The following is a 27613-nucleotide window of genomic DNA, read 5'->3' on the forward strand; positions in this document are numbered from 1 at the left end:
AATGGACGTTATTTTTGTTAAATCTAAATTTACCATACACTACACTTATTTTTCTTTATTATTTATTTTTTTTATTTTATTCTTCATAAATTAATTGATTTTTTATACTCATCATTCATATACACATTTAATAAGAGAAAAAAATTAAAAAAAAAAATTATGTGTCCTATGAGTAGAATTTTTTATTTTTTTTTTCTAATTCCACTGGTTACCGTTCATTCTACGGTCTAAACAGCATTTTGTTTTCCTCCACCGTGTTTGCTCCGTCGAAGGACCAAATATTTCTTCAAATCCAAAACCAACTCTTTCTTCTCAACTCAAGGATGTCACTTTCACTCTGTCATACGCTTACGCTTCTGCGCTTGTGAATAGAATTTCTAATTCTAAAATAAAATTTGAGTAAAAGACAGGAACTTGCCGGGAAACTGTCATAGGACGGCTACATAAATATTACGCGCAATTGTCAATTCGTAGTTGGTTTCGTCTTTCAGGAAAGTCTTTGTAAACGCATACAGCGAGAGCGAGTTTGGAACATTAGATGAGAAAATCTGGACCGGTGGGCAATACATATTGCTTTGGTTTGTTGGTTATCAATAGAACATACCGCTCTCTCTCCCTCTCTCTAGGCTATAACAAACGATTAAAGGGAAGAACCAACCCGCAGAAACCTGTCAATGTATCTATATCCTTATTTTTCCTTCTTCTTTTTTAAATATTTTTCTTTGGGATTGTAAAGCTTGTATTTTTAGTTACTTCTGTTGATTTGATCTGCAACTGATCAGAAATATCAGATCAGACGACCCAAATTAGCAAGGGGGTAGTTTCTTTTGGTCATAGCAGACCCCAGATACTTGTTTTGATTCTCGTGTTTTTGTGGTATGTCTAAGTTACTTTAACGCTTTATTTTATTTTATTTTTTGAGATTTTTGTATTGTTGGACTTCTGTTTTTTATATTAAAAATGGGGGAAGATTTTTTTTTCTCCTACAAATCGTACTGTTTTGACCGTGTTATAACTAATGTAGACCCCCACATGCCGCACCGCCCCGCCCCCCAGAGAAAAAAGAAAAAAAAAAAAAACAAAAAAAGGGGTTTCTAGAGCCAAATGTTCCTCATGAAACTTAATCGTGCAAAGGAATGTAGTTTTTAGTCTTATATCTTCTTTTCTATATGGGTTAAAGAGGTTTGGGAAAAATCTGAATATAAAGGTTCATTTTTGTGTCTGTTTTTCCTCTTTATTAGCTAACGTTACGATCACTATTGTAGTATCAACCGCACCAGATGTTCGTTACTTTGACGTTGAGGAAACTACATCTAGTAGGCGATGCCCTCCAATGATCATGACAATTGACGCGTTATAAGTAGAATATGGATTATAAGTTACAGACTGTCGACATGAAATCTCAACTTGAAGTAAGTTTTCAAATTTCATTATCATTTTTCTGTTTGATGAATGAAACTTCATACTGCATATAGTGTTTTAACAACGTTCTTCTTTATCATTGCATACACCTATAGTTATCAATGTTGTAAGCATGATTATCAAATGTATACATTTTACTTTTGTTTTCTGGGATTAACAGATGGGATCTCTTGATAGTGAATCAATTCATGAGTTCAACGAGAAGAGTCCTTCTAGCCCAGAAATAGATTCTCAGAAGTTCCATCGTTTGCATACGGCTAAGAGTGAATCGTGCTCTGGGGCTTCGCAAGCGGGTAACAGTTTAACGTCAAGGACTCTTGTGTATAAAAGCATAAAGACTGTTGTTTTCTCTAGTAAACTCAACTTGCTCATACCTTTTGGGCCATTAGCAATTCTTGTTGAGAAACTGACTGGCCATCATGTAAGTTGTAGCCCTTGCTGCCTTGAATAATTTCAAACATTGTTTCCAGACTTCTGTGTCCGTTATTTTTCTTGTGGCGGTGGGTTACAGGGTTGGGTCTTCTTTCTGAGCTTATTGGGTATAACACCTTTGGCTGAGCGTTTGGGTTATGCTACAGAGTAAGAGTTTGCGTCCCTCTAATTTATTTATTTTAAGGATACGAATTGGTAAGTAGCTAATCTGATGGTTTCATTCTGGTTTAGGCAGCTAGCCTTCTACACTGGACCTACAGGTAATTTTTTTATTATTATATTTGAACTCAAATTAGGAAATTTCAAGTCCTATATATATGTGTCATTTTTTTTCACTAGTCCTTTTTGGTTTATAACCTTGGAATTTCCAAATATCCTTTCAACTTTTTGTTGGATGTATTTATAAAAGAAGTGTCGGATGTCATATAATTTCTGCTTTGTATGCTCTCATAGTCTTGCTTCAAACCACCATAATATTCATTTGACTTCCCTCTCCCTTCTTATTGATCTCATTGAGAATATCAGACTTGAAAAAAAAATTCAAGTAGATAGTGCTGATATTGATTCCATGTGCATCTTGATCAAGAGATCAAAAGATGACCTTGGTTTCTTTTTTGTCAGCACAATCTTGTTAAAAAGTCTATTATAAAGGAGTATATTCACTTTTTTTCTGTTTTACTTTTTTAGTTTCCATTTTACTGGGCATATTCATATTTCATTTGAAGGATTCAAGGGGTGGCATTGGGTCTTAGGCAAAATTTTGCCTGTCATAATTGTTATCTTTTCGCCATGTTCATATTATGGGTGCCAGTATGTAATCCTCCGGACATTGCGATCCGCATCTGCCCAAAACATTTGGTTGTTGCTGGCATAATTTGTGTCATGTGTCTTTCATCTAATGGTTGGAGATCAGTACTGTGTCTGGCTATTTTTTTATATAACGTATTGGAATTTGCAGTTGGCGGCCTTCTGAATGCTACTTTTGGGAATGCAACGGAACTTATTATATCAATCTATGCACTTAGAAGTGGACTAATACGCGTTGTTCAACTGTCATTATTGGGCTCAATTCTGTCAAACATGTTGCTGGTGCTTGGATGTGCTTTCTTTTGTGGTGGGCTTGTTTTTCATAAGAAGGAGCAGCTTTTTAATAAGGTGGGGATGTATTAGCATCTTTTCTTGAGGTTTCATACTTTTAATTTTAGTTGTCTTCTCTTTCACGCTAAAGCTGATTTATGCTGCCATGCAGGCAACTGCTGTTGTAAGCTCTGGATTGCTATTGATGGCTGTCATGTGCCTGATTCTTCCAGCTGTTCTTCATTATACGCACACTGAGGTTCATTTTGGAAAGTCAGAGTTGGCTCTTTCAAGATTTAGCAGTTGCATCATGCTTGTTGCATATGCTGCATACCTCTTTTTCCAGCTAAAGAGTCGAGAGAATCCATGGGTATGTTTGGTTAAGAGAAATCTTGAGAATGGTTGAGAATTTTTTTGATATGTATTGGTTATTGAATTTTGTGAAAGTAGCATGTTTTGTATTGGGGTTTGTAAAAGTGGATAGGCAGAATTGAAAAGTTGTTTGAACATAATTTTTTATGGTTAGTTTTTGTTTTGTTTTTGGTAAAAGAAATTTTGATTTTTGCGTTTTTTAGTTTTCTTTAAAATATAGACAAATGGTTGGATGAAAAGTTCAAATAGAATTTTATTTGAGATCAAAAGGTATTTGGATTGAAGTTGAAAAGGCTTTTTGAAAATTTAGAATTTTTTTAACCAAATGTGGCCTATAATGAGGTTGGTTATATTTGCCATTGTACTCTCTCTCTCTCTCTCTCTCTCTCTCTCTCTCTCTCTCTCATTTGTGTATTTTATACATTAGTGACTTGCTAGGACTTTACTACTCTGCCTTGCTTTATTTGTCTATCTTGTATATTCATTTTTATGATTTGAATTGTATGGTTCAATCATTGATTTATGGTGCGATGTCAACTTAGGAAGAGAATCAGCATGAAGAGGGCTCAGACAATGATGATGGTCCAGAGATGTCTAAGTGGGAATCAGTAATTTGGCTTTTTATTATGACTACTTGGATCTCTATCCTCTCTGAACATGCAGTTCATGCAATAAAGGTAATATTTTCTTGTTCTTGCTTTCCTCTGATAAATTACTATTACATTTTTAAAGATCCATAAGTGTTTAAAGAATACATGCCATACGTGTCATTGTGCTGCACAACTTCAATGGCCTGAGCATTCCTGACTTTCTTGTATCACTAGAGAACCATGCCTAGATGTTGCTTTGTATATGTCCTGTGTACCTGGGCTATTTTTCTGATTAAAAAAAAAAAAAAAAAAAAAAAAAACCTGTACCACACAATTCTGATGTTTATATGCTGGTTTGTTACATGTGGTTACTTTGCAGGCATGCGTAAGGCTGAAAGCTAGTGTTAGACATTAGTCAAAGGTCAAAACCCTCACAAATGGAACTTCTGAATAAAATTTTGGATAATTCAAACTTATAAAAAAAAAAATCTTGGATGATGTAGATGAGAACCTGTTTGTGGATTTTTAGCATCATCTTCCCCACCCACCCCCCCCCCCCCCCCCCCCCCCCCCCCAAAAAAAAAAAAAAAAAAAAACCTGCATTTTCTATGCCCTTTCAGATTAAAATTAAAACATGATATCATTTCCAGAGTTTCTGTTGGATAGACGACTTATTCTGGTCAAAAGTTTATATTATTCTATGCCTGTGTCATTCGTTTTAATAACATTTGTCTTACCTATATATATAAAAAAAAGTTTACATTATTCTATCAACTCTGGTTTGTTGCTCTGCTTCTCTTTGATTTATGAACTTCCTTGTTGGGTTATTGTTTTACAGGGAGCATCTATTGCATGGAATATTTCAATTTCATTTATTAGTGTTATTTTTTTCCCTATCGTGGGGAATGCCGCAGAGCATGCAAGCGCTATTATGTTTGCCGTGAAAGACAAGCTCGTAAGCTTTTGGACATTCTCTTTTAACAAGTTTTGTTCAACAATTGAAATAATTTGAGTTTCTTTGCAGGACATTTCCTTAGGAGTGGCAATAGGATCATCAACACAAATATCCATGTTTGGGGTAGGTACCACTGCTTGGGTTCTTAATATGTATTTTACAATTTATAGCTCCCAGAAGAAGGGTTTGTTGATAGTATATGACTAATGGTGTATGATCCCCTCCATCTGTTGACAACAAATGAAAATGTAGTCAACCCAATGTATAGTGAGGCCAGTCATCTGCCAGTGTTTGGGATTTGGGATGTTCTGTAGTCTGTGTTGCATCTCGCCTGCTGTCTTAGCAAATGAATTAATTCCATAATGCTGAAAAGGACAGGTGATGGTCATAATTGTTTTCGTGGGTAACTTTTTTCCAAACAGCTATTGTTGCCAACTTATATTGCAGAAAACTATTATGGGACAGCATTCATGATATGCTCCTATTGAAGCCTTGTTACATAAATTTTTATCTATCAAAATTAGTAAATGCAGTTCATGTGATCTTTGTTATGTGTGATGAGAGGTTTATTGTGACCTGAGCATCAAACCTTTGAGCAAGTTAGTAGCTTAGAGCAAGTCAGGTCTTCTCTGTTTTCTTGTATCTGCATCCATCTTATCATCAGAATGGTATCCCTATATAATTCATTTAATGCTCGGATGGCTCATTCATTAAGGAGGTACCTTTGCATTCATGATTTTTTTGCTGGGATTGTTTGTTATAAATTTTTGTTTCTGATCAATACCTACTAAAATCAGCATTATGTTTTTGCAGATTCCTTTTTGTGTAATGGCTGGTTGGATTATGGGGCAACCAATGGACTTAAACTTTCAACTTTTCGAGACAGCAACACTTTTTATAACCGTCTTAGTAGTTGCCTTCATGCTGCAGGTTAGTATTTTACTGACTAAGAACAACAAATCTCTATAATTTTAAGGCTCTCTAGTAAGGAACTAAGTGTTGTACACAATAGGGGAAAGTTACTCTTCGCCCACTGGTGGTTTGGGTTGAGTTCGAGTTGCCTGCTGTGTTTTGAAAAGTTACACTTCACCCCAAGAGATCAATTTTTTTTTTTTTTTTTTTGGGGGGAGAGAGAAGAGGGGGGGGGGGGGGGGGGGGGGGAGGAGGGAGGTGGTTCATGAGTTTTATGGACACAATTCGGAAGTATCTTGATTTTTACTTTTGAAAACTACTGATTTTTTTTATTATCTTTTTTGCTTAAACATATTAAAGCATATGTGATTGAGGTTAATGATCCGAACTTGATCCAAACTATCCTTGGGTGAAGTTTAGTTTAATTTGATTTAATCCTAGATGCAAGTCCAACTGCTTTCTGATTTGTCTTGTTAACTCATTGTGTTTGGACAAGTTTCTGCTACCAACTTTTGCAGATTCAATTGTTTCGGTAAGTATTATCTTCTGGTAATTTTGGATGCATATTCTTTGATGTTGCCAATGTTTTGTTTGCAGGATGGAACTTCCAATTACTTTAAAGGACTAATGCTTATTCTCTGCTATCTAATAGTTGCTGCAAGTTTTTTTGTACATGTAGATCCTTCTCCAGTGGGTGAGTTATAAATGAAAGTTTCTATTTTAGTTCCAACTTCCAATTGATATTTATCATTGTCTGAACACAGTAAATGAAGTTTGTTTTGACTTAAGAGGGTGACAATATACGTATTGAATTATGATTTTGCAGATGCTGATAAGGAATTAAAAACTTAGTCAAGGAAGGCGCTGATTCTTGAGGTAGATCTCTAAAATCTTTGGTCAATTTGGTTATATATATATATATATAAAATTGTAATTTATTCCACCTGCTTGTGATTTTCAGTGAATTCGATTGACCAGTGTCTTACCTATTATGTTCTTTTTTCTTCAGCTACCGCGTGGCTGTCAATTGTCAAATGTTTGCTTAGATCAGAAGAAAGAATTGTATCATAGAAAGATCGAGATTCTTTTTCCTCATAAATGATAAGCACCATCAAGTTTAGTTGCGAAGGGGCGTGCATCCAATAAGAACAATAGGGACTGTGGGTAGGGTGCTGGTTTTGGAATGCCAATAAGTGACACTGTATCTGTATTATTGAATTCCAAAAGTTTAGTATCTGTATCTGTATTGGTAATTTGGTATTGTATTGTATTGTTGTAAAATTTTAGTTTTTAAGGAAGAGGTTGATCCGGGACATGGAAACCTTATTTATTGAATTGGGGCAATGCGTATTCCTCAGAATGTCCTTTTTCTTTCACTTCTGCTTTGGTCTGCCCTCGAGTCCAAATGAGGCAGCGTCACCAGTAGTCGACCCAGTTTGCAACAGTTTCAAGAGTAAAAGGTGACATTAATGCAACCTCTTTAACTCTTTTGAAACTATCTTTGCTTTGCAACAGACTACAGTCGACTACACTTAACAAAAGGGAATAATATGTGGATAAAGCCTGCTTAAATGAAATACCTTACGTTAGGCCGGTTGCTAGGGAGTACCAAGCTTCAATTATGCTGTCTATGAATAGTCTTCCTTTCTTCTTCTTGTGGGTTTTTTCTTCTTTCAAACGTTGTTGCATGGTGTCACGGATCGAGCGAAACACATTTAAAAGGTTAGGTTTGAGTAGGGAAGCATGCAGCCCGGACCGAAGCCTGTTCCGACCCATAATGCCAACAATTATGGACCCCCCCAAAACTAATAATTGGGGCTGGATCAGCAGGTTAACGGATTCACTGGAGCTCAAGTTGGCCCAACAAGAAAAGAAAGGACAATTAAAAAAAAAAAAAAAAAAAAAAAAAACCATAGTCATTAGAAGAAGATAAATGATTTGATTATAATTTTTTTTTTTTTTATAAATTAATGTGGCTTGATATAAATATATTATATTAGAAGAATAATATTAGATATAGTTTTAAAGTGTATCTCTCTTTAAAAAAATGTAGGTAAAAAAATAATTTTTTTTATGTAAAAAAATAATTTTTTTTATGTAAGTCTCAAATTTATTTAATTTTTTTTTTTAAAAAGAAGCATAAGACTTGTATAATTTAAACTGTAAAAATCATTTCACGTATTGGAAAGATGTGGGTTTAGGTGGGATGTTGGTGGCTTTAGATGCTGGAATAGTTTTGGACTTTGGTCCCTCACTCCCCTATCCTACACTCCTATTATTTTGGGTATGTTTTGTACGGACACCGTTCGAGAGAGCAGCAATGGCTTGGCTGCTGGGCGGGCCTTGCTAGTAGTGGCAGCTAAAAGCTAGTAAAGTATGCACGAAAGTTGAAACCAACTAAATAAAGAATCAAAATGAGAGACAATTGTTTCCGAGGCTTGCGTGAGAACTGCACGTGCAGCAACCCCCTTAAAGGGTTAAAAAATTAAAAGACAAGCACTCCTCACTCTCAATGGTTGATGATTTATGTGAGTAAAGCAGAAAGCCACCCAACATTTTATCACCATAACCCAAACCCAATTAAGCAAAGCAGAGCAGTCAACAAGGGCAGAGAGAGAGAGAGAGAGAGAGAGAGAGAGAGGGGTTGACCGGGCGTCTTGTGGGTGAGCTACCGGCCCATCTCTCACACGCTCAATAGCGTTGAATTCTTTAATAAAATCATGCACCTTTGATGCCTCTTCCCCCTCCGCCCTCCTTCCACAAAAATAACCCCATGCAATTGCAACACCATTCCCTTCTTTCATACGTGTATATAAATAAAACACTTAGTTGGGTCTCAAATATTAGAAAAGTAACCCAAACAAACGTTAATGGGCTCCTAAGCTCCTTTGTTTTTCTTCAAAACCTCTAAAAGATTAGCCAACCTACTAGAACTCTTAAAGAGAGTGGCAGCAGCACACAATCCTCGTCTTTTTACATCCCATCTCTCTCTCTCTCTCTCCATTTTTTTTTTCTATCGTTTCTACCTTGCATTAAAACCTTTTTTTCTTTCCTGCTCTCGGAGAATATAAATTCAAAACAAACCAGAAGATGGGTAGGATTCCATGTTGTGAGAAGGACAATGTCAAAAGGGGACAGTGGACACCGGAAGAAGACAACAAGCTCTCTTCCTACATTGCCCAACACGGCACTCGTAACTGGCGTCTCATCCCCAAGAATGCTGGTTTGCTTTCTGCCTTGTCTCTCTCTGTCTCTCTGTCTCTCTCGACAAACTAACTCCAGCTTGCTCGTATTTCATACACTTAATTAAAGGTCTTCAAAGATGCGGGAAGAGCTGCAGACTAAGGTGGACTAATTATCTTCGTCCTGATCTAAAGCATGGCCAATTCACCGATGCAGAAGAGCAAACCATAGTGAAGCTTCATTCCGTTGTTGGCAACCGGTAAACCAATTCATGATCATACTCGGCGCTCTTTTCTATATATAAATCATATTGCATGTGTTCTTCTTGACATATATGATTAATTTGAGTAGTAGTAATTAATTAATTAATTAATAATGACATGGTGAGTACGTGGGTGGGTATCCAGATGGTCCCTAATCGCAGCTCAGCTGGCTGGCCGCACAGACAACGATGTAAAAAATCACTGGAACACCAAGCTCAAAAAGAAACTTTCGGGCATGGGTATTGATCCCGTCACCCACAAGCCCTTTTCCCACCTCATGGCTGAAATTGCCACCACACTGGCACCCCCTCAGGTGGCTCACCTTGCAGAAGCAGCCCTTGGCTGCTTTAAAGACGAAATGCTCCACCTCCTTACCAAGAACCGCATTGACTTCCAGATCCAACCTCATCCCCCCAGTACTAGTACTACTACTGCAGCGCCACATGCATCTGCTTATAATATTAATATCAACGGTAAGCATGATGAAAAAGAAGACACCATCGAGAAGATCAAGCTCGGTATATCAAGGGCTATACAAGAACGTCCTCATGACAATATGCTACCATCAAACAAGCCATGGGACTCTTCAACTGCAAATTTTGCAGGGGCCTGCAGTACTACTGCTTTCCCTGCTTCTATCTCTGGAGGATATCATCATCAGTATGGCCCACCATCATCTTTTGCAAATGATGGGAACCGATCGCCATGGAGCCAGATCAGTATCTGTACAGGAAGCACGTGCAATGCAGGGGACCAGCATGTTCGGTTGCATGAAAAACTAGAGGGAGGAATTATTAATGGAGGAGAGGATTCTGAGGGGGGAAAAGAAATCAGAAATGGAACCAGCAGTATGTTCGCTTCAGATTGTGTCTTGTGGGATTTACCATCCGATCATGACCTAATGAAATATCCAATCGTTTAACAAAGTGTGTACGCACGATGCAACAGACGAGGCAGAAGAAGGCTGCAGGAACTAATCCTGGCCTACTTCAATATTGGTTATGGCAAAGAATAATATATAAAGAAAAAATAAAAAAATAAAATGTAAATTAATAAAGCTCATTCCATAAAATTAGCCTTTTTTCTGTTACTAGGAATACCATGTTGATTAAGCAAAATATGATGACGATCGAAGAGGATACATCAGAATAATTTCAGATCAATATTGGTTTTCTTGGAGGAGTAATATTTCTATTTTGTATTTCTATGCAGCTACGTATGCCAAACAGGCCGTGTGTGTATCATATAGATCTGCACGTACGGTTTTACCGGACCTCATGAGGATGCAACTGCGTTGTAACTGTACATGATGATAGATTTTACAGATGACGGCTTCAATTAATTCTCACAAAAAGAATTAATTAATGCCCCATGCATCCCTCAATCAGATCATAGTGATAGAGCACATTAATTCGTATTCTGCTCTGCTGATATGCAACATTTATCTTGACCTGTGAGCTCGATTTCATCTCATAATCTACTTTTTTTTCCACTAACATTTAGCTAGCTAGCGTGGATTAACAACGACAATTTTCTGTTTCACACATAAACCTCGAGAAGTCATATAAAACACACCTTCAGGCTTCATCAAATAACCATAGACATTACACAAGGAAAAAAAGGATGATACTGCTTTGAAAACATACAAGAATGTGACGTGACATGACATTCTACCTTCAAAAAAGGAAAGAGTGCTTTGTCATAAAAGACTGTCCCCCTTCATACTACACTAATTAAATCAAGTCTGTCCCGACAAGAAGGAAGACTTCCCCTACGCATACAGCAATCTTAAAAGCAAACATTTCTGCTCGTTTGTAGAGAGCTTGTGTCCATTTAAGTGGGGCAGCGTTCAAAATAATTTCCTAACTGGAATACACAACTCCCCCTTACCAAAAAAGCAAGTCATCAACAGCCTTTATTTTTTTTTTTTCTCTTACTAGGAATACATCTTAGATCAAGCAAAATATGATGATGAAGAGGATGTATCAGCCAGAATCTGCACATGTAACCAAATAAACAATTAAACATCGTAATATTATGTAGACTGTGTGGGAAGATAACCTCAAAATGAAGATACCTCAAGCTGCTCTTCAGTAAATAAATTTTTCTGAATGTCCCATGTATCTGCATGCGTTCTCCGGAACTCTGCAACTGCTTTTGTAACTGTGGATTTCACTGGTGATGGCTCCCCACCAAAACGAGCCAGTAATGTAACATGCTCGGGCAGCCAACTGAAATGAAACAATTAATATTTTTAGCTTAATAAGGTACAGACAGAAAAAAAGCATCATTCTGAGGTGTGGATGGAAGAAAATCAAGTCAAAATCTTTCTAAATTCTCAACCAGTGTCCCATTCTTCGAGCAGACCTTATCACAAAATTTGAGTCTTGAGATGACTCCTATGATCTAATCAAGAACCCACATTGGACATCTAACAGGCAAACAGTTTGGATGTTAGACCATGGCTAAACAGGAGTGGTTTCTCAAATCTGCTAATCTCATGTCAGGTGTAGTTTGTGGCTTTAAGCAGAACATGCCACTACAGTCTGGTGTCGATGCCTCACTCATCAAGTTGCCAATTGTTTAGGCAGATTACAAATGCTGAATTACTGAACCGTGAAACATTCTATATTTTTTAGTTTTTGCTTTCTTTTGTTTTGGTAATACAGTTGGATTGCATGAACATTGGTTTTAAATATCTTTTCCATATCATTATATTTGTAAGTACTTCGATCATCTTAAAGTGCCCATGCAGAAAAATGGATTCAGACAAAAATCTTAACTTTATGCATGCCTTTCAGGTTCACATTCCGACACAGGAATCTTATTCATGTCTATTCTTTTACCAGTTGTTGTTTCATGCGTGAAATGGCTCAATAATTACAGTAATGATTTGTGTATCCGATTTGTGTTTCCCCTATTATCCAAATATGAGGTTTCCTAAGTCCAATACATTAGCAGCACTTGTCAAAAAAAGAGTCCAATACATATCAGCTTTATCAATTATGTGGAATGAAGCTCTAAACAGATAGTTCTGCATTCACACAATAATATTAATTTCTTACTTTAACATAACACACCTGGGCATATCGTAAGGGGCTGATAGGACGGAAGCTGCCAAAGCAAGTACAGTACCATGAATAGAGGCTACAGCTTGACCATCATTTAAATTTCTGCATTTGTAAATTACCAAACTTAGGATCATAATATTCGAACATGGAGAACCCAGTTTCAAAACTTAATGAACGAGTATTTCTGTATACATGCATGCATTTTACCTGCTCATTAAGCATGTGTGCTACAAATGTTCATCGATGACATGGGGTGTAAAAATGAGTAATTAAAATACAATTCAAGAAACAAGCATGTTATATTTGATGTTGCAGGCAGTCGTGTTTCACATAAAATTTTCTTTTGGTGACCCACAGGAGGATTCATTTTAATAAGAAAAGGAACTATAATGCATTGCATAATGATAAACAGTATGCTTTGATGGCATTGATAAACACCGGGGATAGCATCTTGTTCCACAAAGTATCTATAATCCTACAAAATCCCCCTTTTTTATGTTCACTGGTTTCATTTCCACGAATTTTTTTTTTTACTAACATAAAGAGAAAACAAATATAAAAGTGAACAGATAGATATTCATGGTACATGATATGCATGCATACAGGTCCTAAGACTAATTTCATAAACATTTAGCTTATGACAGCTAGATGAGCCCAGAAGGACAAAAACTAACATCTTCTTTCTCTTCTTATGGAGAGCATTTGCGTCATTGTAAGCTCTATCAAGGAAATGTCTAGCTTGGTCTTCATCCACTCCTTTCATTAAGTCTGCTAGGACTGTTGCCGCATGCTCTCTTACCTAAGCCATAAATTAAAGTACAATATATGAGTTGAAACTAACAAAATCCTACCTCTTGGCAACTACTCTGGTCCATAACAAAAGCCATAAGCTCTTCTTAAGAACCAAATGACTGCAGGCCAGATGTTATCATTCCAGGGGTCTGACTTCTAATCACAAATTTAGGTCCATGAGATTAATGTTCTCAATAAGGATACCCCATCATTCATGAAATTACAAATACTAGTTTCTGCAAAGTAAGGATATGCCAAAACCGTTATTTCACTTCCATTTGGAGCTCAATTATTTAGCAAGACTTGCCTCCACTTGGATGTCTACGAGTAACTTCTCAACAGTTCTCCAGATTTTTTGTTTCTCTGAACGTGAGAAAATGAAAGTGTGCCTGTCAGAAAGAGTGTGCACCTTTATTTGCATATTCATTTCAACAAATATTCAGCACAGGCTAGAATTCTAAGTCATCGTCTTGTCAAGTTAGAATCAGTTACCTTATATAATTGGGAAGTACGTGGTGTAAAAGAAAACCCCTGTAAGAAGCCATACCTGTGCATGAAAGTTTGTAGATATGTCAGCGTCGCAGATCTTGTTCGCCAATTAGAATCAATAGCTGAAGAAAGAATCACAGATACGGCTTCTTGGAGATGGGGTTCCCAGAAAATTCTCCATTCTAGCAATTCAAAAGCTGCCTTGGCTAATGTTGACAAATCCTTATTTGATGTTTCCTTCAGAAAGCAAATAACATTTCTCCAACATGTATTATCATGCCCAATCAAATCAATGACAAAATATTGTGAAAAAAATACATAGAACATCTTGAGTAGATTATTTCTACATAAAAAATTTCCAAACTAATGAAAAATGTGCTATAAGAGCATGTTAGACTTTTCTAATTAAGTCATACATGCTAGACATCAGAAAGTTCCATAGAATTTATTTTCAGATTCATATTCAGTGAATCACTATGGATCAAATGCTTTACTACCGAGCACATAGACAACTACCTGTTAAGCAATAGAACGTATGTATCATGCTATCCATGATGATGAAGAGCTTGTATAAGTCCTGAAATTATAAATTTACATTGTTTTCCTAATCATACGCAAAGGGGAGGGGTGACAGGGTAGCATCAACAGACCAAGGGACAGTGGTTACTAAAAGTAAGAATCTTCATGGCAACTGTTTGTATAAAAAAATCTCATGCTGACAATTCAGCAAAATCTCATTTCGGGGGAATTTTTATGCTTTAGATTTGGCCATTTATCGGCTGCATCTATCTATTACAACATATAAAAGCTGAAACATCCCCTTTGTAAAATATTTTGCCACCTAAGCATTTGTCTATTTTAATTTTGTTTCTTAATTACTTTATTATTCTCTAATTATAATACAAACACATTACATTTCCACCCTTTATTATCTCTTGCACTTCCTGTCTTTTGTACTTCTTGTCAACTTCCATCATTTATTACCACTTCATTAGCTATCTCTTGCATAGGCAACATGGTGGTTCATTTCTATTTTAAATTTCCCTCCTCTTTGTGTATTGATTGACAAGTATGTCGAGCTTCTCACGACTATGAGAGTGGTAGAAGAATATAATAGAATTAAAAAATTAATAATTTCCCACACATCGCGCTGGTGTTCTCACTGTTTGGCAAGAATGGAAAAACCAACAGAGGCAGGGAATTGAAAAGATAACTAGGACAGCTGCAAAGCAATTTCGTTATTCTAGGCTAACTCCTTTCCAAATGGAATTCTCCACAATTTAGAAAACAAATCTATCACTACCACGAGACTCCTGCTCACTCCCACAAGACTCTTGCGTAATGGTCAACTATTTCCATTATCTCCTTAAAAATGAATTGGGACAGAAGCATGGGCAGTAGGCATTAAAATTTAGAATCGACTAGGAACCTCAAGTACGTGCTAGTGAAGTAATAAAAAGGGGACCAAATTTGTACTTATATACCTGCAAAGAAATTACAGGATAAAGGAGTCCCACAATTACATCCAGTAAACATGAAGATCTTCCAGACTTCAAAGATGAGATGATAAAATGGAACAGCTGCACATATTAAGAAATTGAAGTTATAGATAGTTTCTATAATCTAATGAAGAATCGATTAGAGCTAAATCTAAACATATAGACCTACTGTTTCCATCCATTTGACATTATCTTGGGAATCGCCATTCAAGTGCACATCTGGAGCACTTATATCCCTTGAAGTCTCCAGATTGACACAGTGGCTGGCATTTTGAATATTTGTTAACACGTGTGACGCTTTTTCTGTTAAAATTTGAAAACAATCTTCCATAAGTCGATTATTGACATCATTGTTTGCTCCTTCACGTGAATGATGATGATCAGATATCGCATAAAGCCGAATGTTAGAGCACAACACAGAAAGGGTGACACCTACAGCTTCCCTTACCTGTCCCATACCACCCAAAAAGAAAATCAAGATTCAAAACCTTGCATCAAAATAGACTAGAAAATAACCCTTAGTTGTTGCAAAACAGAAATAAAACTACAATTTTTCCTTTCCTACCAATGAACATCTAAAGATATGTTCTTTTTTATAACTAGAAAAAAGACAACAAAGATGAAAATAGTTTACCACCTTCCAATGCCAGAAGTGAAATATTTTTTATTTTATTTTCCAATAGCTCTGGTTGTCACTGTTCAAGAATTCTTGTTTAGGCAGTTCATACCATCTATACATAATGTACGTAATGTACGAAAAACATTAAGAGGATGAAATAACATATAATACAAGTTAAAATAATCTCGACCAATCTCTCTTTATATCTGTGATTACCTCAAATTAAATGTGGTTGATATTTGTTTCTGCTTCAACAAGAATATTAAGCAAACAGAAAAGCTAGATGATATTATTCTGGAATGTTTTACACTAGAATTGCTATACTCAAGATTTTTCTACATGTCCAAGTGTAATTATCTCCAGAATTTAAAACTAAGAAGGGCATATGAAAACAACATTTAATTTTTAGAAAATCTGTTGTACTATATACATAAGAGGAAAGCTCACTTGGGCAGAGGAATGACACATATTACCAAGAAGCTCCTGCAGAAGTTTATTATGGAGCTGTAATTCACCTACTGGCATCTTCTGTGGGGATAACTCTATAAGTGCAGCTGATAGAAAAGTATAGCGCTTGGCCACTACAGTGGTAGTTACTTTTGGAGGTAAAGGTTTTGCCAAACAATCTAGGATTTGTTGCCTTAGAAGAGGAATTCTGGTTCCATATCTCCCTTTTCCACCAACTGCATAACGTATACATGCTGCCCACTCAGGTATGGACTCAACCGATTGTGCTAAAATGATATTCTGCAACAGGACCATCATCCAGCTGTCCCATGCTACCAAAGTACCATTGACATCAGAATGCAATATGCCCGCGAATGCCTCGGCAGCAACACACTGCTTAGACCTCTCCTTTGCATTGGCAAACTCCTCCAGTGTACTTTTAAGTGGCAATAAAACAGACATGCCACATTCCTGGACTAGCCGCTTAAAAATCCGGGCAAATTTTGAATGAAAAGAATTACTTTCTAAGAAAGAGATCCAACAAGGAGTACGTGGCCATGAAGCTGAAAATTCAAAGTAAAAACGAGTAATGGATTTGTCTGCTTCGCTCTGAAAAATAGAACTTCCTTGGTTTCCTCCAGAAGATGTGCCTTCAACATCAGTGATTATATGAACAAGAGCTAGACTATTCAACGCCTCATTGAAAAAGCCATCTTCTTGAAAAATTTGAGTCAGAGCTCTTTCAAGTGATGATCTTGTCTTTCCTTTAAAATTATCAGAAAAGAAAGGACATTCCTCCATTGACAATTTATAAGGTGATTCTGTCAACAGTGTATTTAGGGCTGAGATTGCTAAAATTCTAGTCTGAGGAAGTTTACATTTTAAATTCTTCAAGAAGTGACCTGAGAAGGCATAACCAATAAAACAATAAAAAATGAGACCAAGACGGGTGCACTTCATCAGTAGCCTTAGCACTATTAAAAAGACGACGAAATAAAAACACAGCAAAAATTGCTGACCAGCAGTATCGCGCAACATTTTTGAAGAGGAGTTGAGGTAATTTCTAGATGTCATAGCCAAGAGGAGCAGAACCCTATTGGCCATCAGGTTATATCTGACAAAAGCAAAATTCTGGACAAATTCAGAGTGAGGAGTGAGGACATAATGATCTCTACAGATGTAGTGTGTCCACTAATTGATTTTGGTGCTTGCACATCGCAAAAAGTATATATAAAAAAATAAAATAAAAATAAAAAACAAAAACAAACAAACAAACAAACAAATGACAGGCAGATTCAAACAACCTCATCTCTAAAGAGAAAACTCAAATTGAAAAGCATATACATTATATTACCTCCAATGCAAGCTGATAGAATCAGACCCCATAGAAACAATCTTGGAAACCAAATTTGCAAAATCTTTTCCATCTATTTGATCATCTGACATCCTGAAAATGCTTCTAGATACTCCAGCATAGTAGATGTTGTATGCAACAAAAAGCTGTTGGCACTTAGATATTAACATTAAACAACTGGAACTCACAACTATGGATTGTAAATACTCTATGGTATTTACCTCATTGATTGCTTTCTGGGCTTCTAGTGACTCGTGGTGGGAGCTTCAAGTAGAAACAAGAGACTCACGATGCAAAAATATTAATAAACACCAAAGCATGTGTCAAGAAGTTATTTGGAATTTGACAATTCAAAAAGAAAAAAGGTTACCTACCTTGAAAGAATCCCAAGGATGAATGAAGATAATGACTTTGGATCCTGGAGTGGGAGAGAGATATATCAAGGAAAAAATACTTTTCAAAACATTTTGTAGCACACTATCCTAAAAGACTACCATTGCCAAATGCTTGAAAACTGCTTTTGAGGCAAGGATTGCACAAGAACCTAGCACAGCATGTTCAGATGAGTTGGGATCCTGTAAGTTCTCAGTAAGAGAGAGAATGCACTTTGAGATGATAGATGGCCACCTCTTGAATATCTTCAGCAAAGATTTTCCAGCGAGTCTGGGTACCATGTCAAAATTTAAATTAAGTACAATGGATCGCTACAAATAAAATTTAGAACCAATTTGAGCATGACTTCCTAACTTGATTAGAAACCAATTCCATAGAACTAAATGTCAACAAGATATCCTTTATTAATTTGAAATTAATGTACATATAAATGATCGAAGAAACAGAGACATGATAAACAAGTTGACCACTTGCCAGGAAAAATATTCACTATTCAACCACCTAAATTAGAGAAATTTCTGATGCTTCTTGATTATTCTAAGTTTTTCTCAAGTTTTAAGTAAGTCTATTTTGTTTTATTAGGCAATTTCGAAATGTTGTGTCCTGGAGTCTTAAACATAGCGAAATGGGGTGAGAATAAACAAATCCCACATCCAAAAAACAGAATTCAATTATTTCATCTTTACTGCTTTTATTTTGCATAATCAAATATATCAGCAGTGGTCAGAATCAAGGAGACCCACATTGGTTTCAGAAAGTGTCTTCTGATTGATTTCGCATGCTTCGTCGGGTACATGCATCATTATTTATCAAAGTCTAACTTAACACCATATGTCATCTTTAGCTTGCTTTGAATGGGCTACCAAAGCTAGAAGGAACATTTCGCACTGGTATGCAGCATACAGTCACATTATTGCACTCAAATTAAATGAAAGGTTCCTCTAAGAAAGTTTGATCAAGTAGCAGGGTCATAGAGTTGTCTCACCTGCGTATAGTTTCATAGTTATGCAGACAGAGCTTCAGAAGATCATCAATTAGATGAATCACGTGGGAGGATGGATAGAATTTCCCACTTGCACAAAATTTATGATAGAATGACTTAAACGATCTCCACATACTGTGCAGGTATGCCTTGTCGATAACATCCCACCTTGGCCTAAATGGGCAAAAAGATTCAGTAATTAATTAGGTAAGATATAGGTGCATATTTCATGTGATAAAGGGTGACCGAATCTTTGTATTCTTCACCTTTTCTTTCCTCTGGAGTGTGATAACGCAATAAAATTAATTGGAGGTTCTATTATGGCTGCAGAGTCCAAATCCCAAACCTCCCCAGACCACTGATCATACCAATAATTTCCTGTGAAACACACATAGAACGGGGAAAAATCAGGTTAGACAGGACAAAGATGGATTAATACTTTAGGTAGCTCAAAAATTGCAACATTCAATTCATCCAGATGCAATGTCCATTACCATAGTTTACTAAAGCATCCGTAATATGAATAACAAGTGTCAATAGGATGCTGTCATCTGCCTTTTCCAGTAATAAGTATCTGCCCAACAATATATAAATAAGATAAATGTGATTCATAACCAACCAATTGAGGGAAAGATACACAGAATGCTGAAATTCAAACATTACTTGCAGATGGCATGTATGATATTGGCAGCTTTCTCCCGCAATTCAGTGCTGCCAACACTAGAACCCATTGCTCCAGCTATTAGGAAAGAAGCATTATCTGGATCTTCAACCATGGCATTACTGGAGGGCATATTGAAATCCGGCAAGCAAGACAAAACACCTTGCAATGAGGAATTAATACGTAAAAGAAGCACCTTCAAGTGCTCTTTCTTGTCTCCTGGGTGACAAATTGCATGCAACTGTCAGGTACTGGGATTTATGCATAGATTGTGTATATTTTTTTTTATTAGTAATGCATAGATAGTGTATATATCTGAACATATACACGTATATGGGAATCTATTAATAGAGGAATGTGTCATTAATGTCAAGTCATATGGCAATGCTTGTTTCCACTGACACCATTCTGCTCTGATGTATTAGGGCAGGAAAATATTTTTGAATTCCACATATCCCCCAATACTCATTACAGCTGTCAGAAGTAAACTTCCAACCACCATCAATTTTGAAAAGAGAAGTGCTACAACCACAAAGAGATCCCACAAAAGTAAACCCACAAATTGACATGGTTTCATATGATACGTTAGATTTACTTTACAATAAAAGTAATTTTACAATCTAACATACTACGTCAAGCCACGTCAGTTTATGGGTTTACTTTGTAGAATCTCTTTGTGGCTAAAGCAGTTCTCTTTGGGAAAATGTTATGGGTTCCTCAAAATGCTTGGTTATAAGTGAAGATTAAAAAAAGAGTGCAACACTTTCAAAGCAAAAAATAAATAAAGGAGTAACCCCCTCAAAATAAGAGATGCCTTCACTTCATCTGTCCAGAATAAGGTGAAAACCAAAAAGGATGAACATGCAATCACCTGGGTCAGAATCGTCGCTAGCTTGGCATATTCTATAAAGATCATCCAAAGCTGATTGAAGATGAAGATCCAAGAGTTCATTTGCAAACTGGACTTCATCATCACTCGGAATATGCCACTTGGGGGCCATTGCTAGTTCATCATTAGAATAATATTTTGTGCTAATCCATTTATCTAGTGTAGTAGCACCAGGGTGACGCAACATGCAACTAGCAAACAGGAACATTAAATTTATTTATCTGTAGATAGAGATTAAAAAGGTTAACTAGAATTATGTGTTCCAGTGGAAATATTAACATACTTGTACTGATCAGCGGGATAATAGTGTGTCAGGCTTTTGAGGAGTGATTGAAGAAGATGGTTACCGGCTTTATTGACCTGTCAAATGACCATAAGCTTTACAAAAGGAAGCAAAATTTAACTAAACCATATGAATCAGCAGACTGTCACAGTATTGTATGTGACAATGCCATTTAGACACAATTGTAGAGTACTAGAGAGGATTGTCAACACTCAGATAAATCACTTAATCACAGATCATTACAAGACCTTCCACGATGGGGAATCAAAAGAAGAAAGGATAGCTTCTTTAAATTGATCCTTGTAATGTAGAAGTGCAGGACCTCCATAACTGATGGCGATTGATAATACTTTCAATCTAGAACTAATTGTCGTTTCAAGAGCTGGAGAAAGTGTGGGTTTTTCCTGAAAACAAAATCATTTAACTTTCACAAAAACAATCTAGTTGTAACATAGAAAATCTAATAAAACACCACAACAGGAGTACCCTGATTGACATTGACGCAGTGGAGATTTCTCCTTCAAACACCATAACTGGTGTATCATCTAAGGATGACAAAACAGACAACAACAGTGGCTCAATAAGTTTGTTGACCCCCTCTTCTTGGTTCGAATGGACGCACGCACAGCAAAGCAGTCCAACTTCTTCACTTGAACCAGGAAGAGTATTGGTTTTCACAAACTTGGAAATTTTCCTCAAAGCCTGTTAGTTTTTCGAGGAAAAGTTTAAACCAATATTTTAGCCAAGCTTGATAAGAATAATAAACCATTAGAGATACATATCTAAAGCCAAGAACCAAGACCTGATCATACAGAGATTCTGAAAGTCTCCCAAGCAATATTTCAAGCATGCAATAGTAGTAAGAATGGTTCTCGCAAAGAAAAGTTCCTGATGTTGCTGGGGAATATAGACCTTCATTCCTGCAATACCAGTAATCATTGATCCAAGTTAAGTTCAAATTGGGAAGCTGATGAGGATATGAATCCAATATAATTAAATTGAGGATTATACTTCTGCTGGAAAAAGAATACATGCAAGACGTGGAAAGATGGAGACTGAGGACCATTACTTACAGAACACTGCTGGGTTCCAAGTATAGAAGCAAGCAAAATAGGCGAGATAGGAACTCGTCCAGCCATTGAGAAAAGCGTATTGGCATGAATGACAACACATCTACATCATCATCTAAAGAATCCAACTGCAGTTAAACGCAGATTTGTGAAACATTTTATTCATGAAGTAGGTGCATATAAGCCATGTCTGCTTGAATGTTAGGGGTTTGTGTGCTTACATTGGAAAATATTGAAGCAATTAATTTCATGGTTGCCAAGGTTTTAGGAGGATCATTCGCATCCAAGCCAAGTAATGCATTGGATAATGAAACTGTCAGAAGATCGATGAACTCATTACCACCTCCAAGATGAACAAGTTTTATTGAGGAAGGTGAGAGGGATGTGAGAAGTAGTGAACGCATGACAAATGATATGGACTTCACAGCAATTTCCAACTGGTGGGTGGCAGTCATCTGAGCAGACAAGCATGATAAAAGATAACTTAATTTGATCAAACGAGGAATGAGAAACACTCAAAGGAGAGTATCCAACTAGTTATGAATGCTATCAAAGGTGAAGAGGTGTTTTTTTGTAAGGGAAAAAAACCACAAGTTATTCATATTAGTTTCCAAAATTTTTAGTGTGCAAACTGCAAACAAAGACATCCCAACAGCACTAACCGTCTCCAAGGCTATATAATACCGGGACGCCACAAAAGGAAGAACTAAGGAGGGCTCCACATAGGACAGTCTAGATATTGCAGCAGCAACTGTCGCAGAAAGATCATTATTCTTGCTATATTGACCTCGATCAATTAATTTGAGTACCACGTTCACAAAGAACTTCCTTTCTGATCTTCCCAGATACAGTTCAGCTTGTCCGCAGTTATTTATGTTCCTGTGATAATAGTAATTTAGTAGAAATAGTAAACTATATGTGCAATTATATGGAGAAAAAATATAATATTGAAAAATTCTTACTGTTGTTCATATTTTAGTCGTTTCTGGAATTGAATGACCAAATGAATCAAAAAACACGCCAATGAATAGGTCCATGAACCACCATTAGAAGGATGGTAATATCTGTGTCAAGACAACCAAAAACAACTGATGAATTGGATTTATTACAAATATATATGCTTTTGAAAAGAAAGTGATAAATGCATTAGAAGGATTGTGAACCAACTGTTCCAAAAGGTTGATGATTTTCTCAAGGTGTGCTAGTGCTGCACTACGAGGTTTCAGTAGATAAACCTGCAATTCAAAGCATAAGAATATTGCATAATGATATCTGAGGAAGCAATCCTATGGGAATTGCATGATGGACACAACTAATTCTAGGACATATTATATCATCCTTACAATTGATTTAGCAATGGCCTTCACTAGGGAAACTGTGTTGTTTGAGAACAAGAATCTAATGTTTTTAGGAACATCCATAGGAAAAGGATGTGATTCAGATCTATTCGCGACTGGAACCTGTGATTACCAATGAAAGCAGGAAATTTATTATGGAAATCCAAATGGCAGCAGAAAACTGAGAAACACATAGAATAAGGACAAATTATACATCACAGCTTCCTGAAAATATATGAAAGACAGAGAGAAAGAGACTGAAGGCAAACAGAAAAAATTCAACCACAATCTTCATAAGAAAGGCTCATAAGCCACGTTAATGTATAATTTGTATCCACGATGTCCTTCTACTTCATTTCTGACAATACTTCAGGTAGAAGTAAACCATACTCATTTGTATAACTCAAAACCAGCCACCAATCATCCGTTCTATAGCAGTATAGAATCAATATTACTTGAAGATTTGGCATGCTTACCTCAAACATATTTAAGTATTTAATAAAAAGTGTGGGTAAGAAACACTCCCAGTTGACAAACTTGCAATTCTTTATGACACGAGCTATAACACCAGCCCATTGACAGTTCCAAAAGTGGCAATTTGGTATTGAGTCCCACAGATCTATCCATTGTTTAATCCTATCACTGCCATGCAAAGAATGGAGTGTTAACTAGAAACGGTGTCATGTGAGAAACCGTAAAGAATAAGAGCTATATATTGGCTTATTACCATGAAAAGAAGTCCCAGTTGTCCAGATTTGTAGGAAGAAACAGTCTCAGAAATCCAGAGCCTTCAAAGGATGAATTATGCCAAGGATTTTCCACCAAAGACCTGCAAGTTTATTAAGTAAGAGGAAAAAAATAGAGCAACTAAAGAACAGTCAATATTGTCACCTAGTCAATTGTTTTAATTAACCAAGATATAGTCCCTCAAAGCAGTTACCTAAACTCTGACCATATCTCAGAGGCAGAACCTGGTGGGAAGAATCTCCTGCAGGATTGAACAAGAGAAGTAATAGTCTCAAAATGATGTTGTTTTAGTCTTGGCCCTTCTGGACCTGTATTCCTGTAGCATGTATGTAAGCCAATGTCAGCAGCATGTGGAGCAAAAAGTATAAATACAAGATCGAAAATACTCTATTGTGTGATATGTACGGAGTCAGAGATACATACACAAATAGACAGACAGAATTACTACAAGTTTGATCTTTTTACCATGAATTATTGGTTTCAAAGTCTAATAGCATTGCACATTTAAGAGCATAAAAGGAAGGAGTAATGACAGATCATATAAACAGTAAATGAATAATCTATGTCCACAAAGGGAATGCATTCGATGGAAAGCTGTTACATTAAAACTCACCTGGTAAAATGGTTTATAATCAGAGCATCATAAAGAGGCCGCCACTGAATTTTTAATGACAATTTCTTGCGATACTGACTGAGTAATAACACTAATATCTTCCCCCATTTAACCTAATCAACACAAATGGAGCTATAATTCAAAAAAAAAAAGGAAAAAAAAAAAACAATAGCAAACATATACAGAAGAAACTTCCTTTCGAAAACATGTATCACCTGTGCATAAAGCTTGTTTTGCGATTTTTCAAAAAATTCTAACCCAATTTTGACAAGTGTGCCTACATCTTCCAAAGCCACGTCGCTTTCAGCAACCATGAAACTGCACAATAAATAAGTTAGATTGACTCCTGCCATTAACCCCATACAGCAGGTTTCTAAACAAGGATAACATCAATTGTTTTTGACTCAGCTTATCAACAGATGCATGCTTACATAGATGGAAAATAGTTACCAATTTAAAAAAGAAAGAAAAAGAAGTTGAAGGAATGAGAATTGAGAATACTGTTGATAGAGATTTGGATAATGAAATAACAAAGTGGAATGTAGTAATATACATAAGGAACTTTGACCAGCCTCGATGGTTATATCAAATTCACATGAAATAAGCTACTATGTGATATTTTTAACACAATTGTGAAGAATTGTAGGAATTCACACAAACTTTGACCAGTCTTGATGGTCATATCAATTCACATGAAATAAGCCATTGTGTGATACTTTGAACCTATATGTGAAGAACCCCCATGTTGAAATTGTACTCACAAGACATACCACGATGCCCCCTATGATGGAAATACTGTGTAGTGTTGGTATTTCAGTAATAATTTTGGAAGCTTTGAGATTAATCAATATAACATGTATGCCTACACAGTTGATGTGGCATTGTTTGTATGCCTCTCCATGGCTTAATATCATGATTAATTTTCTATTTTGGTTCTCTTAATAGTTAACCTCTCGTTTGGTACTGTGTTGCGCTACATTAGCCTTTAATGGAGGGAAAGGAATTCAGATGATGCTTGTGTGGTACAATTTTTTTTTTTTTTTTGATAGGTAAGAGAAAATATTATTGATATGAATGAAAAAGGCATGAGCCATGTACACCGGAAGTGTACAGAAAAACACCTAAATACATTCTAGCTATGCTGAATCAAAGACAAAAAATCATGAGCATTATCCCCATTTAGTACAATAGCCGAAAACCAAGATAGTAGATCAAATGCAAACACAAGTGTGTGTGCATAAACATCACACATGCTTGACTCTTATCTATTTATGCCGATCTTCTATCATGAATGGCTAGAAGACATGCTTGATCACTTCAAAAGCAGCTTTTTTTTGTATGGACAACATCTTTGGACAAGATCCTCACCACACATAATTTAAGTTAATGCCGAGTAATGGTGTTGGACTGGTGTTGTATGTGTAAGAAGAATGGTGAATCGGTAGATCATTTTCTTACTCACTACAAGGCAGCCAAGACAATGTGGGATTGGATTGTCATGGGTCATGCCTCTTAGACTGGTGGATTTCCTTAAGTTGGAGAGGTTTTCGAGGCAACTCACAAGTGGCAGCAATCTGGAGAATGGTTCTTATATGTATGTGTTGGTGTATTTGGCGGGAGAGAAATATTAGAAGCTTTGGAGACCACAGGAGAACAATGGATGAGCTAAAATTCTTTTTTAAAACATTGTTCTTATGGGCGAGGGCCATTGTTTGTGATGGGCTAAATGTGTCCATGATTTTCTTCATTCGATTGCAAACTCTAATTAGGTTATTCTCATGTATACTCCCCAAGTACTTGGGCTTTGCCTACTTCTATGAATAAAATTTCCTGATTACCTATAAAAAAAATTATGGAAATCTTTGATGAAGTGGATTCTGTGCTGGTCATCCATGCCTTATGAAATGGATACCGGTATAAGCTTGTTTTGTGTATTACTAGATTCAAACTTGGTTATTTCACTATCCAAATCTCATTCTCAATTCTCATTCCTTTAATATCATTTTCTTTTTCTTTGAACTGGAAACTGTTACGTGCCAGATACGTGGAGCACCAGAGTTCCACAAAGACATGGCAAAGTCCATCAAGGGCATCTAACGCATTGCATAACAGTTTGAATGGAGAAAGGAAATAAAACACGTTGCCTGGTGTGTAGCAGCAAGATACTGTTACGATTCTGTCCAGTCATTATTTGAGTAAGAGATATTAGATATGATATTATATTGTTAATTATCATCTTATCAGTTGCTAGGAGTTGGAAATAAGGATTTATATAAAAACTAAAGGATATTATGATTCAGATAAGCAAAGTTTTAATTACCAAACTTATGTTTGAACTTTGAAGAAGGCTTAGGTCAACTCAACTAACCTACCGTTGTAAAATTAAACTATCAAAAGAGGCGATCGAAAGAGAAGAGATCCCCGAGTATTTTTCCCGTTGAACGGTCCGTTAGGATATAGATTTCTAGAGCTGGTGAGAGTAACTACTTTCCCATCTTTGTCAGCATGCATCGGTTGATAAGATGAGTCAGTATAGTCGAGGCTATCAAAGTTCAGAACCCATAGTCAAAGGGTTAAGCCAAACGTACTTGTCTGAAACTAAAAATACAAGCAAACCAGAATTGCCAACGAAATGTAAAACTGAATACACTCGAAAACAAAAGACATAGGAGAGAGTACTGACGTTTTGATGCGAGGTATCCAAGTGAGAGTGGAGTAAACTGAATCGGGTTCATCGGATTGAGAGAAATCTTCGAGGGTCCTGACGAGCCGGGAAAAGGATTCCTTCTCTCTCTTTGTTTGCTCGGCGACCGGTGGTGGAAGCCAAGCATTGTACAAATGCATTTCCCACCACCCCGAGATTGAAACCAATACCAAAAATACACCCTTCACACTCTTGTTCTCTGATTCGATTGATTGATTGATTGGAGTAGATATGAATTTTAGGCAACAATTGTTCAGTGGACCGTGGTCTACTCTGCCCAGGTCGTCGTCGACCAGTTATTATTATTATTATTATTATTATTATTATATGGGTCTACTCAATTTGGAATCGTCAGTTTCTCTCAAGTTTGCGTTCATTTACCTACTAAGGCGTCACTTTCCCAGGAAAGAACGAAGCACGTTCCCCAGTACAACCAATGGTGTCCGAAAGAAAGAAG

At 36.5% G+C, this 27613-nt stretch overlaps 3 protein-coding genes across 15 annotated transcripts; 2 read left to right on the forward strand and 1 right to left on the reverse strand.

Annotated features, from left to right (window-relative positions):
• The first annotated feature begins 298 nt into the window (after positions 1-298).
• LOC122290205 (vacuolar cation/proton exchanger 5-like) lies at positions 299-7120 on the forward strand. Of its 3 annotated transcripts, XM_043097788.1 has the most exons (15): positions 301-676; positions 783-876; positions 1266-1412; positions 1583-1843; positions 1934-2001; positions 2086-2114; positions 2813-3009; positions 3104-3301; positions 3846-3980; positions 4732-4848; positions 4918-4971; positions 5662-5778; positions 6358-6454; positions 6587-6636; positions 6770-7120. In XM_043097788.1, exons 3-14 carry the CDS (start codon positions 1368-1370, stop codon positions 6610-6612), a joined length of 1344 nt encoding a protein of 447 aa, XP_042953722.1. In that variant the 5' UTR covers positions 301-676; positions 783-876; positions 1266-1367; the 3' UTR covers positions 6613-6636; positions 6770-7120. The 3 variants fall into 3 exon arrangements, with proteins under 3 accessions (XP_042953725.1, XP_042953722.1, XP_042953724.1); XM_043097791.1 differs by lacking the exon at positions 783-876 and having other exon boundaries at positions 299-676; XM_043097790.1 differs by lacking the exons at positions 301-676; positions 783-876 and adding an exon at positions 902-1182.
• A 1280-nt stretch (positions 7121-8400) lies between these two features.
• Positions 8401-10484, forward strand: LOC122289025 (transcription factor MYB80). The gene is made up of 3 exons (XM_043095907.1): positions 8401-8983; positions 9073-9202; positions 9351-10484. The coding sequence occupies exons 1-3, from the start codon at positions 8851-8853 to the stop codon at positions 10126-10128; spliced, it is 1041 nt and encodes a 346-aa protein (XP_042951841.1). The 5' UTR covers positions 8401-8850; the 3' UTR covers positions 10129-10484.
• Positions 10485-10810: 326 nt separating this feature from the next.
• Positions 10811-27519, reverse strand: LOC122289024 (proteasome activator subunit 4-like). Of its 11 annotated transcripts, none has more exons than XM_043095902.1 (35): positions 27136-27503; positions 24668-24770; positions 24453-24565; positions 24033-24155; positions 23820-23921; positions 23569-23734; positions 23099-23215; positions 22923-22990; positions 22718-22819; positions 22418-22634; positions 21977-22210; positions 21759-21883; positions 21488-21605; positions 21172-21387; positions 20934-21089; positions 20686-20762; positions 20385-20593; positions 19516-19732; positions 19347-19426; positions 19119-19230; positions 18856-19026; positions 17972-18140; positions 17852-17895; positions 17699-17741; positions 17478-17623; positions 17143-17237; positions 16124-17025; positions 15223-15505; positions 15043-15138; positions 13562-13616; positions 13377-13458; positions 12952-13076; positions 12287-12379; positions 11284-11437; positions 10811-11202 (listed from the first exon to the last, which is right to left on the reverse strand). In XM_043095902.1, exons 1-35 carry the CDS (start codon positions 27294-27296, stop codon positions 11161-11163), a joined length of 5316 nt encoding a protein of 1771 aa, XP_042951836.1. In that variant the 5' UTR covers positions 27297-27503; the 3' UTR covers positions 10811-11160. The 11 variants fall into 11 exon arrangements, 5 of the variants coding, with proteins under 5 accessions (XP_042951836.1, XP_042951835.1, XP_042951838.1 ...); XM_043095901.1 differs by lacking the exon at positions 13562-13616 and adding an exon at positions 13617-13795 and having other exon boundaries at positions 15227-15505; positions 27136-27492; XM_043095904.1 differs by lacking the exons at positions 13562-13616; positions 27136-27503 and adding exons at positions 13617-13795; positions 26825-26966 and having other exon boundaries at positions 15227-15505.
• Between the last annotated feature and the right edge of the window lie 94 nt (positions 27520-27613).

This window comes from Carya illinoinensis, chromosome 12, assembly GCF_018687715.1.
Source record: "Carya illinoinensis cultivar Pawnee chromosome 12, C.illinoinensisPawnee_v1, whole genome shotgun sequence".
Classification (NCBI taxonomy): Eukaryota; Viridiplantae; Streptophyta; class Magnoliopsida; order Fagales; family Juglandaceae; genus Carya; species Carya illinoinensis.

Excerpts from the sequence above, each read along its gene's own strand:
- LOC122290205 (XM_043097791.1), top strand. The coding sequence starts at position 1,368 with ATGGATTATAAGTTACAGACTGTCGACATGAAATCTCAACTTGAA. Across the intron at positions 1,844-1,933 it reads AGAAACTGACTGGCCATCAT|GGTTGGGTCTTCTTTCTGAG; the intron begins GTAAGTTGTAGC and ends GGTGGGTTACAG. Across the intron at positions 2,002-2,085 it reads CGTTTGGGTTATGCTACAGA|GCAGCTAGCCTTCTACACTG; the intron begins GTAAGAGTTTGC and ends ATTCTGGTTTAG.
- LOC122289025 (XM_043095907.1), top strand. The coding sequence starts at position 8,851 with ATGGGTAGGATTCCATGTTGTGAGAAGGACAATGTCAAAAGGGGACAG. Across the intron at positions 8,984-9,072 it reads TCTCATCCCCAAGAATGCTG|GTCTTCAAAGATGCGGGAAG; the intron begins GTTTGCTTTCTG and ends ACTTAATTAAAG. Across the intron at positions 9,203-9,350 it reads CATTCCGTTGTTGGCAACCG|ATGGTCCCTAATCGCAGCTC; the intron begins GTAAACCAATTC and ends GTGGGTATCCAG.
- LOC122289024 (XM_043095901.1), bottom strand. The coding sequence starts at position 27,296 with ATGCATTTGTACAATGCTTGGCTTCCACCACCGGTCGCCGAGCAAACA. Across the intron at positions 22,820-22,922 it reads ATCATCAACCTTTTGGAACA|ATATTACCATCCTTCTAATG; the intron begins GTTGGTTCACAA and ends GTCTTGACACAG. Across the intron at positions 17,238-17,477 it reads TCTATCAGCTTGCATTGGAG|ATATAACCTGATGGCCAATA; the intron begins GTAATATAATGT and ends TGCTTTTGTCAG.